Source organism: Trachurus japonicus, chromosome 12 (genome assembly GCF_045865225.1).
Source record: "Trachurus japonicus isolate A0001 chromosome 12, Traja_1.0".
Classification (NCBI taxonomy): domain Eukaryota; kingdom Metazoa; phylum Chordata; class Actinopteri; order Carangiformes; family Carangidae; genus Trachurus; species Trachurus japonicus.
Genome location: NC_140918.1, coordinates 7,266,456 through 7,280,125, shown reverse-complemented (window position 1 = coordinate 7,280,125; position 13,670 = coordinate 7,266,456). Strand labels below are relative to the sequence as shown.

The window sequence follows — 13,670 nt, the reverse complement described above, 5'->3', positions numbered from 1 at the left end:
AGATGTAACTGGAGATGTGCAGAAAATATATGCAAATCAGCTTTGTCATACATCACACCAAGGGAAAAAAAAGTGACCTTTTTCTGAAGCTACACCTCCACTCCCTAATCTAGAAATAACAGTGTCATCAACAGAAATCCCTTGTCATCAAAACTCAGTGCCGTGTGCACTTTTCCAACAAACAGTGAACAAGCTTTTTATTTGTTTGAGATGTTCAGATGTGGAGACACAGGAAGATACAGATCATTCATGAGTAGCCTACTCACTATACTCAGAGTGGGAAACAGAAACTGAGAAAGAACAACAACAAAAAAATACTTGGAAAGTCAAAATTTGACCCCCAGGCCCATTAATGGTTCATCTGCTTAGGATGAGTCATCTGTGTCTGTTATTATACCTTATCACTGCTGACTTCAATATCATGCTTTTGTGTGTGTGTGTTTTATATGTGTAAACTTTGTCACTATAACTACAGTGTGCACCTGTGCTGAATAAATCTACCTTCGCCCACTAATATTATCTAGTGCACAAAGTCATGCACTGTTAAATAAACAGATGTCTGAACTCAATCTGTCATGTGCACTTATCCGTTTTTGATATCACAATAGATATAGCTATAGGCTAGCTAACTATGAATATTAGTTAGTTTGATAAATTATTTTTTCAGTTTTTTTTGTTGTCACCTGTAAAAAAAAAAAAAAAAAAAAAAAATCTATTTGTGTCTTATTATAGCTACCTAAAGGAGGAGGCAGCAAAATTTACTAATGATGATGAAGAAAGTAAACCCCTGCTACAGGTATAGTTTATCTTAGCTTAGCCTAACTTAATGGATTTCCATTAATACAGTAACATTAAGACATTTTTATTTATCAAATTGTAATAGATTCAGTCACATTTCATTGCTGTGACCTGTTAATAATCAAAACTAGCCAGTTAAAATGGACGGGAAAGCTAAAATAGCACATGCCGTGTGTCGATACTACACTTTCCCTCTTCACTTTCAAAGGCAGAGTACGGTATATTTTCATTGTCACTCTCATGATGTTTTGGATTTAACACATTCAGTCTAAAAAGGGATTAAATGTAAAGCCTAGCAACCTGAAATCATAATAAAAAAGCATCACAGCCTCTGCGGTGAAGGACAGTTTTGTGGAGAAGAGATGAAAAGGAACTATTCCCACAACTGTAAATATTAAAAGCAGAAGTCTTTTAAGACGCATGTGAACATTATTAAAGCTGTCCCGATACATAATTATGTAATTTCTCTTTCCCTTCATGTGACAAATCCCCCAAATTACTTTTCACAGATGTCCTCCCCAATCACAGCACAAAACCTCATCAGAATAATTATTAAACAACAAGCCCCACGTCTGCTCAGGGACGTCTCTCTTTTTTCCTTGGTCACTGGAGCTTGACATGGACTTTCTGTGCATTATGCAAAACAGGAGGCTGCACCTAAAGGGTGGAGGATGTCAAGGCTTTCAAGGGGGCAATTCATATAAATATGATCATATGATCTGATGCAATGAAAACAGGAACACATCTGGGATTAGTAATAACTTGCAGGACAAGGCATAGAACATTGAACAGTGTATGCAAATCAACCTCCTCTGACATCACAGCTATGACTTAAAAAAAAAAAAAAATTCTGAAAAATAGTGACCTTTTTCAGGAGGAAGTATCACTGTTATCCACAGAAATCCCATGTCATCATCATGTGCCCTTTTCCGACAAACACTGAACAACCTTTTTTGTTCAACATGTTTCCACTGTGGAGAAACCGGAAGATATACTAGATCCTTCATCAGTACTCAAACAGACAAAAGAATGAACAAAAGACTGTTTATGTGTCGAATTATTTCTTATGGTCAGTCTTTGCTATTCATTTGCTTGCAGCTAATAGGAATAACTCCAAACCTGGTCAAACGAGTACAATCATAAAGTTCAATGTCTGACTTGGACATTATAGTGACATTAGCCCTTTATAGGGCACTCATACTTACTTAATAACCTGGAATATTTTTGGAGGGTATTAGAAGAGTTTTTTAAAAACATATATGGTTATATAACGTTTATTAATACATAAAAATGTGTAAAAGAAAATGTAAAAATACTTAATCTAAATTTAAATACTTTATTTGTCAAAAATAATTCACCCAATGTGGTTACTTGCCTGATAAAGCATTAATGATGCAAATCTCTCCATAGTTTGATGACGGGTGGTACAAATCTGAGCTGTGAGGACTTTGTCTCCTTCAGTGAAGCTTGAGATCCCTGTGTAAAAAATACAGATACTGACGACCTATAACTATAGGTTTCCCCTAGATCAAGTCTGATTGGATGATTTTTAAGAAAATCTTGATTTGCATTTTAGGACGAGAATCTTCTTGTGTTTGAGCCAGCAGGGGAATTTCGGTGTCTCATATTTCCACACAATGAAGTGCAAACTTTGCAAACAGAAGGAAGCAGTTGCCTTAAATTTAACTTGTGAGCCAAGGATGTAGTCGATGTATGCAAAACAGGAGGAGGCCGCACCTTTGGGTGAATGTCAACATTTGATTATTCTGACACATCGTATGAGGGAAAATGGTTCAAACTGAGCAGAGCAGTCAACAACAAACAGTTGTTGACTGCACTCGCACTCTCTCTGTGTTTCCGCAGATCCACCAGAGCTCCATCTCTCTGCACCAGCCGCCACCTGCACCGCCCCCCCTCCCACCCCTTCCCCTGCTGTTAGACCGGCCTCCCCTTCCTTCCCATGGACCAGTCTACCACCCAGTCCTCCCATCGAGCTGACCGGCTCTCCCTGCCCCCCCCCCCCTCCCCTCACCAGAGACTGCCTTCATCAACTCCTGCTAACATTTCCATATTTCGCACATTCTGTGACAAACTGTAAACTGTTTTCTTGTCTGTAACAACATCTATTGCACGTCTGTCCGTCCTGGGTGAGGGATCCCTCCTCTGTTGCTCACCCTGAGGTTTCTCCGATTTTTCCCTGTTAAAAGGGTTTCCATGGAGTTTTTCCTCAGTCGATGTGAGGGTCTAAGGACAGAGGATGTTGTTACGATGCCATGTAAAGCCCTTTGAGACAAACTGTTTGTAAAAACGGGCTATACAAATAAAATTGCCTTGCCTTGCCTTGCCTTGCCTTGCCTTGCCTTGCCACGGGAACGACCAGGGCCGTTGTATAGGGGAGAAAGGTGATGATAATTCTAGGGGCCCAGCGCCCAGTAGGGCCCACAAAAAAACGCAGTATAGTCTAATCTTTGTATGACTGAATTATTCTGCATAAGACCCTGACTAATACTCATAGTAATGCTGCATTAGCATCAAAACAAAGTTGGCTAAATAAAAAATGATAATAATACATAGCCTACGTAGTCTAAGAAAAAAAGTGGAAAAGTCAGGGGCCCAATTTAGTATTCTTTCAGGGGGGCCAGAATTCCTAGCAACGGCCCTGGGAACGACACACCTCAAATAGTTTGTCTGGTATGTATTTTTGGAGAAATGTCATGTTATAGTAACTCGTTTGTCCTGTATTTGGAATCTGCATAATATTACAAAACACGGTGAATTACCGTAAGGGAAATTTGTTTCAGAGGTTTGAAAAAAAAAAGTATTTAGTCTTGAAAAATCAAGAGAAAGGATGAGACAATGGTGATAAATATATGAGACTTCTAGTGAATGTTTGAGTGTTTCCTGCTAAGACCTCTTGATGGCGGCCATGTTTTCATATAGTTCATTCCTGCAGAGCTGTATTACAAATCTGCTATAGTCAAAATCCAAAAGCCATGTGATTTAAATACTGTTAAGTGGTTGGACATTTTTTGTAGACGATTGTGTGTTTGGTTTGGGGTGTGGCCGGGTAAGGGGTGTGTCTGATTTATCAGTGTTTGGTAGCTCTCTCTCTGCTCTCCTGCAGAGTCATGCTTCTGTGATTTGTTTTCTTTTATCGCCGAGCTGAAATTACAACAGACAAAATGCACCATAATCCCATGTAAGTGGGTGGCGATATGAGAGTTGTCGGTTTCCGGTGCAGACACGTGTTCACAAAAGGTGAAAAAAAGAAATATGTAAATCGGCATCATAAATGAGCTCTTCCTGCTGTGGCATGGCATGATATTCTCACAGGAGATTTGCATAACCTGGATTAGTTAATCAATCAGTCAGTCACTGCTTTGCTTTGATTGAAAGGTCATGTGCCTGCAGAACAACATATTTTTATACACCTGTGGTTTCATGCATACCACATGCACGCACATATAGGTGAGCAATTATCAATGTACATGTGCACACGACACACATGCCAAGGGTGTCATGAATATTTGTTAGACAAGAAATGTTTCCTCATCGCTCGTGTGGATTTGATATGTGATAATGACTGCAGTTACTTGATGTTAAAGCCCTGTTAGTGTGAACTCTGAGACTGACAGCTATTTTCTAATTGATCTTTACATTATATATAATTGTTTAATATTAATTTTCACATTTTTCATATTATTAATTTCACTTTTTTATTTGCTGTTAGTGGTTAAGATCTGACAGTGGGGTGAAATGGCTTGGATTCCTACAATACTACTGTACTGTAAGTGCATCAGATTTTGATGGGACCAGGAGATAGAGAACGAGGAAAAAGAGCAACTAAACAACAAAAAAACCAACAAACGTAACTCAAAAAAACCAACACATGTAACTCAAAAATACCACACACACATAGGAGATATCTACCGCCATGACACAATGTGCTCAGTATGCTGCTCATACCATCTGAATGTCTACTTGACTGAGGTCTGTCCACATAGGAGCCGCTGTAGTGTTTTGTATTTGTTTTTTTAAAGTTTTGAACCTGGTTGGGGCCACAGGTTTCAGAGGGTATCTGTTCATACATGTGCGACAACACAAGGATTGATGCTTTTATTTGACAACTGAGCGAGGAAAGAGAAAAAAAAAAACACCGGTCCAACAAGTTGCACTACAGCAGAATTTTTTTCAAGTACAGCTTGAAAAAAATGAAGTTAAACGTGAATATTTATCATATATTTATGTGGGCCACCACATAGCCTTAAAGGGGATAGTTCAACATTTTGGCAAATTGGCCCATTGCCATAATCCCTATAGTCCCTATAACCCTAACAAAACGTTACGAGACAGAGTTGTTTTCGAGGCAAATACAGAGACTGCTTGCCGAAAAACTGCCCCCGACGGGAACGCGCATCAGCGGTTTTGCATGAATTTACCTCTAAAACAACTCTGTCTCGTAACGTTCCGTTATTATCTCATAGCGTGGTGAATGTGCAGGTCACAACTTATCCACCAGAGCGTTTTGGAGTTGTTGGATTGTGTATTTGATGAGTTTGATGAGGGAAACCAAGAAATCCCATTAGCCTCCGTAGCGTAGCTCTGAGCAGCTCGCAGCTCTGCTCCGCTGTTCTAAAAATAGCTTGCACCGACAATTAAAGTTAACGAACCTACTCCTAAAACTATAAGGATTATGGCAATGGGCCAATTTGCAAAAACGTTGAATTATCCCTTTAAAGCTTCGCATATCCTGCAGTGGAAACGCGCCTAAAGTCATCTAATACCAACGCACGTATCGAAAGGTCAGGGGGCGGTGGTGAGGGTGCTGGCATCTCTAATAATACATTGCGGTTTCGAGGTGTGGCCTTGATACTTGTGTTGTACGATTATAATGAAACCCTACAGGTTTTAATGAATGTCGTCCCATATATACAGCGCTATAGGGCCCAGGCTTAACAAACGACACAATGATGTGTTGACTGACAGTTCAGAACAAATTGTACACACGTAGCTTCACAAAGTACAAGGAGTCATGAGTTATTCACAGTTGGATTCAGGTGCCCGCATCAACCTGGTATCTGATGATGCATATGTCATATTTATTGATCCATTAAGGTGTCTACAATGACAGCAGCAGAAATCAAAACCCTCAAGCCTCAACCTGATTTTATATACACTGTATTATACTTTATTGTAGGTATTATTATTATTATTACTTCATGTATGTTTATATGTAATATAATGTGTGGTTTCAGCATGATAAACTAATCTGAGAACATCATTTATCAATATAGGGGGATTTTTTCAGTGTTGAATGACAGAAATATGTATGTATATGTGTGATCGATGTTCAAGTGGTTAGAGCGCACCGTCCCACGCTGCCATAGACCAAAGCAGTGATCGCAGGTTCGTTTCCTACTACTCGACCCCAGTACTTGAGTGAGAGTACAAATACTACTGGTCAAAATTTACTCCATTACAAGTAAAAGTAGCTCAGTCGACATGTTACTCGAGTAAGAGTAAAAAAGTACTTGCTTTTAAATGTACTTAAGTATACAAAAGTACATGCTTTTAAATTTACTTTAAGTAAAAGTAAGAGTAAGAGTACATTTCTTATTTTTCACATCAACAAATTACTATAATGTTTTCTTAATGAATTTAAGGACCTTTTAACTCTTGTTTCTGAGAATTAACTCTTTGAAACCACCTGCACTGATTTGCTGCTTTGAGAACCACAATGTTATATAAAGCTGCAGAAACACCTATAAAAACAAATGAAATGAATGGGATCATAAGAGGACAGCAATTGTCATTTTCACGTTTTACATCCCCCGGCCCCCCCACACACATCAGGCAAGGCATTTTCTATCTCCCCCCCACTGAGGCGACATGACTTTGTCCACGATTCAATGCTGTATTGTCGCGGTATAGTTTTGAGCTGACAAACACATTCGAGAGTGTGGCTACTTTGGCGGTATCCTGATAGGGAGGGATGACATATTTCCACTTTTACGTAGATTCCAGTGGAGAGCGTGCACTGTGATAGGTTTCCTTCTTTGACAAACACAGCTTGTGTCCAATAGTATTTTAGAAAAATTACTTATACTTTTTAGCTTAGAGTAAAAGTAAAAATATTTGTCTTGGAAATGTATTCAAGTAAGAGTAATAAGTATCAAAGAAATCTAATACTCAAGTAAAGTACAAATCCTCTGGATATGTACTTAAGTACAGTACTCAAGTAAATTTACTCCGTTACTGTCCACCACTGGTGTTATACCCCCACACTCTCTCCATGCTCTCTCTTTCTTCACTGTCCCATCACATAAAAACATAAAATGCCCTAAAATAAACACATTAATCAAACTCTCTCCCAACACATCTTTTGTCTTCAAACTGCTACTATGAGTTTCTATATTTGTACTGGAGTGGGTCGTCCACAGGGCACACATGCAGTGCATCATGTTGCGTGTTGTTATAAGGCATGTGCCACACCCAGAGAGCTGCAGACCTGCTCAACAATGCAGACTGTGAGAGAAGGCCCGACTTCAGGCCTCAATGCAAACAGGTGTCGCGTATTATAAAAGCACACCACTGCTTGATTGTTAGCTATCACAATCATCACCATTCAGTAATAATTCAGCAGTTCCTGTCTGGTATTGATTTGATTCACTTTGACCCACCCCTGGTACTTCTTGTTATGTTTGTTTGCTATTTGTTTTTTGTTTTTAAATTTTACTTCACACACATTATTGTTGTTGTAAATGTCGCATTGATTCAAACTGAACAAATGAACTCTGAAATAACTCAGTCCTTATCACTCAGTGTCCTAGCTGCTTTTCTGCACAACTGGATAGCGATCCGAATCTCGCATTCATGAGATGCACTTGTCAACAGGTAAGAATGACTGAGATTAACTGGCTCAGTTGGCTTGACCCAACACGTAGTTGCTGATAAGTGACGACTAAAAACACAACAATTTACTTTTCAGCTCATTACAACGGTGAGACTGTTCACTCCCCAAATATACAACTGAAAACAAAGCACCTATTGAACCCAAAAACAGTGTATAATGTGTCCCAGCCACATTCACACTGTTTCTATACTATCACACACAGCTTCAGCTTGTAACAATAAGTTTAAATTACGTTTTCTGGTGTAAAATTGAGTTATTCATATTTGATATTTATCTATTTATGAATGAGACAGAGACTATTATTATTATAATACAGAGCCTAAATCGTCTTTTTAGAGATTGTTTGCATGTTGGAATGTTTAACCAGCACTACTTCCCGATACTTCACACATATTTCTTCCAGTTTCCTTGTAATTTTGCCAATATCATTCAGACCTTGTCGAGGCATCGCGTTAAGGCAACATGCTCCGGAGCAGGTCGAACAGGTCTGATGAATCTCAGCAGGAGGACGTTAAGAGTCAACACCACCACCACCACCACCACCCCTACAGGTGTGTGACTGACAAAAAGCTGATGACTTGCAGCAGTGATTTCTACTCACTTTTACTTCACTGGAGGGAACGGACACGTATGCAGTGTTAACAGCTTGTTCTCTGATCGCTAGGGATGAGATAGTACGACCCATCCTGATTCTGTCAATGGAAACACAGGTGAGGAACAACATAACACATGTTATCCAGAACTTAGTGACATTTTTATAGACTAGAATTAAAAAAAAGCTTTTTTAGTCTAACATTTAGTCACATTTGGACTAGAACTGTAGCACTCTCCTATATCCTATCATGTAAGTGAGTGTAAACAGTATATTAGCATAAGAATAAGGCGAGTTTGTTAAGGCTTTGCTTAATTTTAATCAGTATATTATGCACATGTATGGCAAGCGGATTTAACATTTAAAAGCTAAGTTTGACTATTCGGAATTAACATTGTAGATATCAACAACGTCTTTCTGACTTGTCGTAACTACATTTTGAATAGTTGTATTTTTCATTCAAGATATCTGTAATTCAGTTTTGCCTAGTCAAAAAGAACATTTCAGATATCCGCAACTACGTTCTTCCTAGGACAAATGACGTCACTTTTGCCATTCATGTGTATGGGGTTTGTCATTACAGATATCTATAATTCAGTTGCAGATATCCGCTATGTGAATTATGGATATCTGTAACTGAATTACGACTATTCCTAATTCCTAATTCCATTTACAGATATCTACAACGTCATTTCGCCAAGTCAAAACTTAATTCAAGATATCTGAAAAGGGACATGTAGCTATCTTTAATTGAGGTGAATTAAAGATATCTTGAACTGGAATTATGACCAGTCAGAATCAAATTGTAGATATCTCAAACTGGAATTAGTACTAGTCATAATTCAGTTACAGATATCCGTAATTCACATAGCGGATATCTGCAACTAAATTATAGATATCTGTAATGACAAACCCCATACACATGAATGGCAAAAGTGACGTCATTTGTCCTAGGAAGAATGTAGTTGTGGATATCTGAAATGTTCTTTTTGACTAGGCAAAACTGAATTACAGAAATCTGCAACACATATCCAGTCTGGCTTTTAAATGTTAAAACCACTTGCCATATACATGTGTTACTATGATGACAGTAAGAAGATAAAATGCTGTAATCTGGATGAAATTCTGATTGATATACAGTACTTATATTTTGATATAGATCTTTATCCTAAGTGAGTGTTTGTATATGTTGACATGTTAGTATAAATCACAGCAGTGTTGTAGAGTGATGCATACACTGACTGCACTGACAGGACTGAGTTATGTGTGGAAACTTTTGATATATGGATGAAACCTGGACATGTTTGATGATCATCAGTCAACGATGGGACCTCAGAACAGTGAGGCTTTGTTACCAGTGTGTTAGGTTCACTGTGTGTGTGTGACGATGATGATGAGGATGTGACCCACTTACAGCAACACACAACAGGGACATGATTGTTCTGAAAGAAGTAAATATGAATCATTTGTCAGGACGACCGGGTGAGAAATGGTTCCTCTTGTTGCATGTTCTCAGGTAAAGATGGACATGACGTACAAGGTTGCCGTGGACGAGGACGAGCAGATGGAGGAGGTGATGGAGGACCAGTTCCTGAAAGGTCTCTACCTGTTCATGAGGAAGAGAGACACGCCGATAGAGAGGATCCCACACCTGGGCTTCAAACAAAGTACTTAGACGAACTATAATAAACACTTATCACATTTCATTTCATTTTAAAACAAAAGCTCTCAACTGTTAATGAAGTGTTTAACTTGTTTTACTGGATCAAACTTAGTATTTAAACTCAAATTGTTCATTGGTTTGTTGATATAAAATGTAAAAAAAAGAAAGTTAAAGTTATATATTAGAGTAAAATGAATCATTTTCAGCTGCTAAAGGCAATTCTGGTATTCCATATTACAACTGACTGAGCAGCACATTTGAAACTTCTACTGCTGAAAATGAAATGTGTTTGATTATCTTTATTTTTCATTTTTCAGTTGATTTATTTTTGATGTACAAGACTGTCGGCGACCTCGGTGGATACCACAAGGTAATTAAACACTTCAAGTTTTACCATAATTGCACATTGTAGCAGTTACCAACCTGTCAAAGCTCTGTAACACTGATGCTAATGATTTTTTAAATGTTTTTTTTTAGTTATGTAAAAGCCACTGTTTTGAGTTCCTGATCATGTTAAATCTTGTTTGTATAACCCATTGCATTGTGAGCTCTGATCTGGTGGCACTGGTCCAAGGAATACAAAGTTATTCCCTATTTAAACAAACATAAAAATAAACAAATGACTGTCTAATTAATACATAATTTATAATTAATCATTCTCTGCACTCATCCAGGTGACTTCTCAGCAGTTGTGGAAGCAGGTTTACAACCGGCTGGGAGGAAACCCTCGCAGCACCAGCGCCGCCACCTGCACTCGCAGACACTACGAGAAGTGAGTCCTTACAGAAGTGTGCTTTAGTTGGTTAGGGCGAGACTGGGCGGTGTGTTTTTAATAAGTGTTTCATGTGATGTTGTTTTTTTGTTATGTTTTTTTCAGGCTGCTGCTGCCATATGAGTGTCATCTGAAAGGCATTTCAATGAACACGATGCCTCTGCAGCAGCAGAAGCACTTCCTCTACGCCAGCTACACCAGAGACGACTGCGACGACCTCAGACCGGCCAAGCGCAAACTGTTGTCGATCCAGATGCAACAGGTTGGTCCGAATTTACACGCCGAGGATTAGATGAGAAGATTTCCCAAATGTCACATTGTTCCTTCGGCCTCTGACAGAGCGCTTTTCTTTCCAACAGAGTCCCAACGATCTCCAGCCCGATCGCCATGGAAGCCTCTTTGGTCCATCGCTTCACTACCCTCACTTCTACCCCTCGAACCACAAAGTTCTGCCCCAGTACGTCGCCATCTCCTCCCCTCCGTTGCTGACGTCCACCCAGCTGCCCTCCCCCCGGATGCCCTCGCCCCAGATTCCCGCCCCGGAGTCGAATTTCTCCTTCCATCAACCTCATCTGGGCTCGACGGAAAGAGTAAAGGAGCCGTTGGAGCACCTTCGCCACCTGGCGGAGCAGTACAAGACCTCGTCCGGTCTGATGGAGCCACTGAATCTGAGCGTTAAAGCGTCGAGTCAGGAGACCAACAGAACCCCCGTCTCTTCATTCGCCCCACCTTCGTCCAGCAAGACCCCAAAGTTTTTGAACAAACCCTCCCCTCTGTACACCGCTCGTCGCCCGGAGGGGGTGATTAGCGACGGATGCGAGGCAGAAGACGCTATAGATGTGGACGAAGGAGTTTCGCCGTATTCATATCCGGCCAAATCGAGCGAGGCGTTCGTCATGGATGTCAAATCCTCCAGCAGCCCCATGCACGGCTCTACGACGACGCTGAGGGCAGATGAAGGCACCGCGGCAACGGCACAAAAGCCCAGCAGCTCTCCAAAAACAGACTTTACAATCTGGCCAAGACAAGAGAGGGAGGGCAGTCCAGAGGGGAGGGGGCTCGGCCTCGGGGTCGGCCACCTTCTGCCAGGCCTCCCTCAGGTCAACGGAGGCAAGATGGAAATCCAGATACCGCTGTCCGTGCTGCACAACTGGCTCAGGGTGTACGGATCCACGGCCACTGTAGCCAAGCAGCTGCAGACACCCAAGACCGAGGAGGAGGAGCCGGAGCCGGAGCCGGAGCCGCCGTCCGGTCAGGGGAACGGCTACGAGCCAACGGGCAGGACTTTTCCCACGCACCGTCGCCACCACTGGAGCCCGGCGGCCGAGGAGCTGCAGCTGAGGCAGAGGAACCCGCCCAGCCCCCGGATACCGATACCGACGGCGACAGCGACTCCCCAGCAGACCAGCAGCATCCACCACAACACGAGCCCAAACCATTTCAGCAGCAGCAGCAGCATCAAGCTTTCGCCTTCAAGTAGCAGCCTGAAGAGATCGTTCAGCCCGGACGCCTACCCAGACGACCTGAGTAAAGGTTACAGAAGCTACTGGAACGCCTACGACAAAGAGCCCCGCGTGAAAACCTCCCCCAGTCCCGTTGTGCTCCCGCAGGACTTTACACCCGCCGCCACCACCAAGTCCTACGGCGACGACGCACCCAGGGTTGGGAGGGAGCGGTCGGGGGCCGGGCACTCGTCCATGTCCATGTTGAACTCCAGCAGCAGCCCCGTGCTGCAGCTCACCACCGAGGAGGTGATGAAGCTGAAGAAAATGATCTCCAGCTCGTCGTCGTGAGGATCAGATTTGAAGATTTAACCCCCAACACCACATGAAAGCTCCTCTGATTATTTAATTCATCATTCAGCATGAAGTTGAGCTTGATTTTAATGCGCAGCTGACCTTTTTTTTATTGTATATATTTTTTATTAAACAAAAGAAACTGGCGTGCTCAACTCACAGTCTGAAAATACACCGGATGCCGACCCAAAAATCACAAAATCACTATTAATTCAGTCTTTTATTGACGCACAGAAGTGTCAAAACGGATGTGTTTCAGCTATTGGCTTCCTTTATATATTTTTTTTTATTGTTTTGTACATTGATATCCTCATTACATGTGTAAATGTGTATTTTACTTTTTACATTTGATGCTAATTATAATGTAAATTCAAATAAATTCATAAAGATGGAACCATTTCACATCCTGTTGTCACTTTACTTCACACTTATGGGTGTTTTTTCTTTTTTTCTTTTACATGACTCCATTCTTAAAGGGATAGTTCAACTTTTTGGCAAATTGGCCCATTGCCATAATCCCTATAGCAAAAATGTTGAACTATCCCTTTAACTAACTGACTAAACGTGTCTCAGTCATTGCAGTCATTTCATGCCTTTAGATGAGATAATGGCCTGAAGCTCTATTCAGACAGAGGTGTGGTCCACTTAAAGAATAGCATCATGATTTTATGAACACCTCAATCCTTCCATTTCTTTTTCTTTTTTATTGGCCTGAGCATTAACTGCCATTCAAGTTGCACAGGTTCTTTTTTTTCCCACACTTGTTAATTCCAGTAAAAATCACATGGAGCTTCCTGCAGTAACTCAGTGGTTAATACTCTGCGCTGATGAGGAAAGTGAGTGTTGTTTGTCTTTAATGAGCACAGATATGTTTATATACGTCAGTTTGTTGTTCCTGGCTTTTATCTTTGGGGACTTTACTGCACAAAGAAGTCAGTTTTTGTTGTTGTGCTTCCGTGATTATTTGTGATTGTTACACCTGGAGCTTACATAAGCAGACTACTATAATGTTGTCGTTACTGTTTTTTTTAATGAGCGCTGCACTCAAGACAGATTCTCACATGTGGAATGTTTCATTGTGACAACAACACAGAAATAGAAAGCGACGCGCCCTTTACTGTAACTGACAGTCATTA

The 13,670-nt window shown here is 40.8% G+C and overlaps 1 protein-coding gene across 1 annotated transcript; it reads left to right on the top strand.

Moving 5' to 3' along the window:
* The first annotated feature begins 8,334 nt into the window (after positions 1-8,334).
* arid6 (AT-rich interaction domain 6) lies at positions 8,335-12,568 on the top strand. The gene is made up of 6 exons (XM_085792390.1): positions 8,335-8,421; positions 9,820-9,970; positions 10,284-10,336; positions 10,641-10,738; positions 10,844-11,000; positions 11,098-12,568. The coding sequence occupies exons 1-6, from the start codon at positions 8,410-8,412 to the stop codon at positions 12,529-12,531; spliced, it is 1,905 nt and encodes a 634-aa protein (XP_085648516.1). The 5' UTR covers positions 8,335-8,409; the 3' UTR covers positions 12,532-12,568.
* The last annotated feature ends 1,102 nt before the right edge of the window (positions 12,569-13,670 follow it).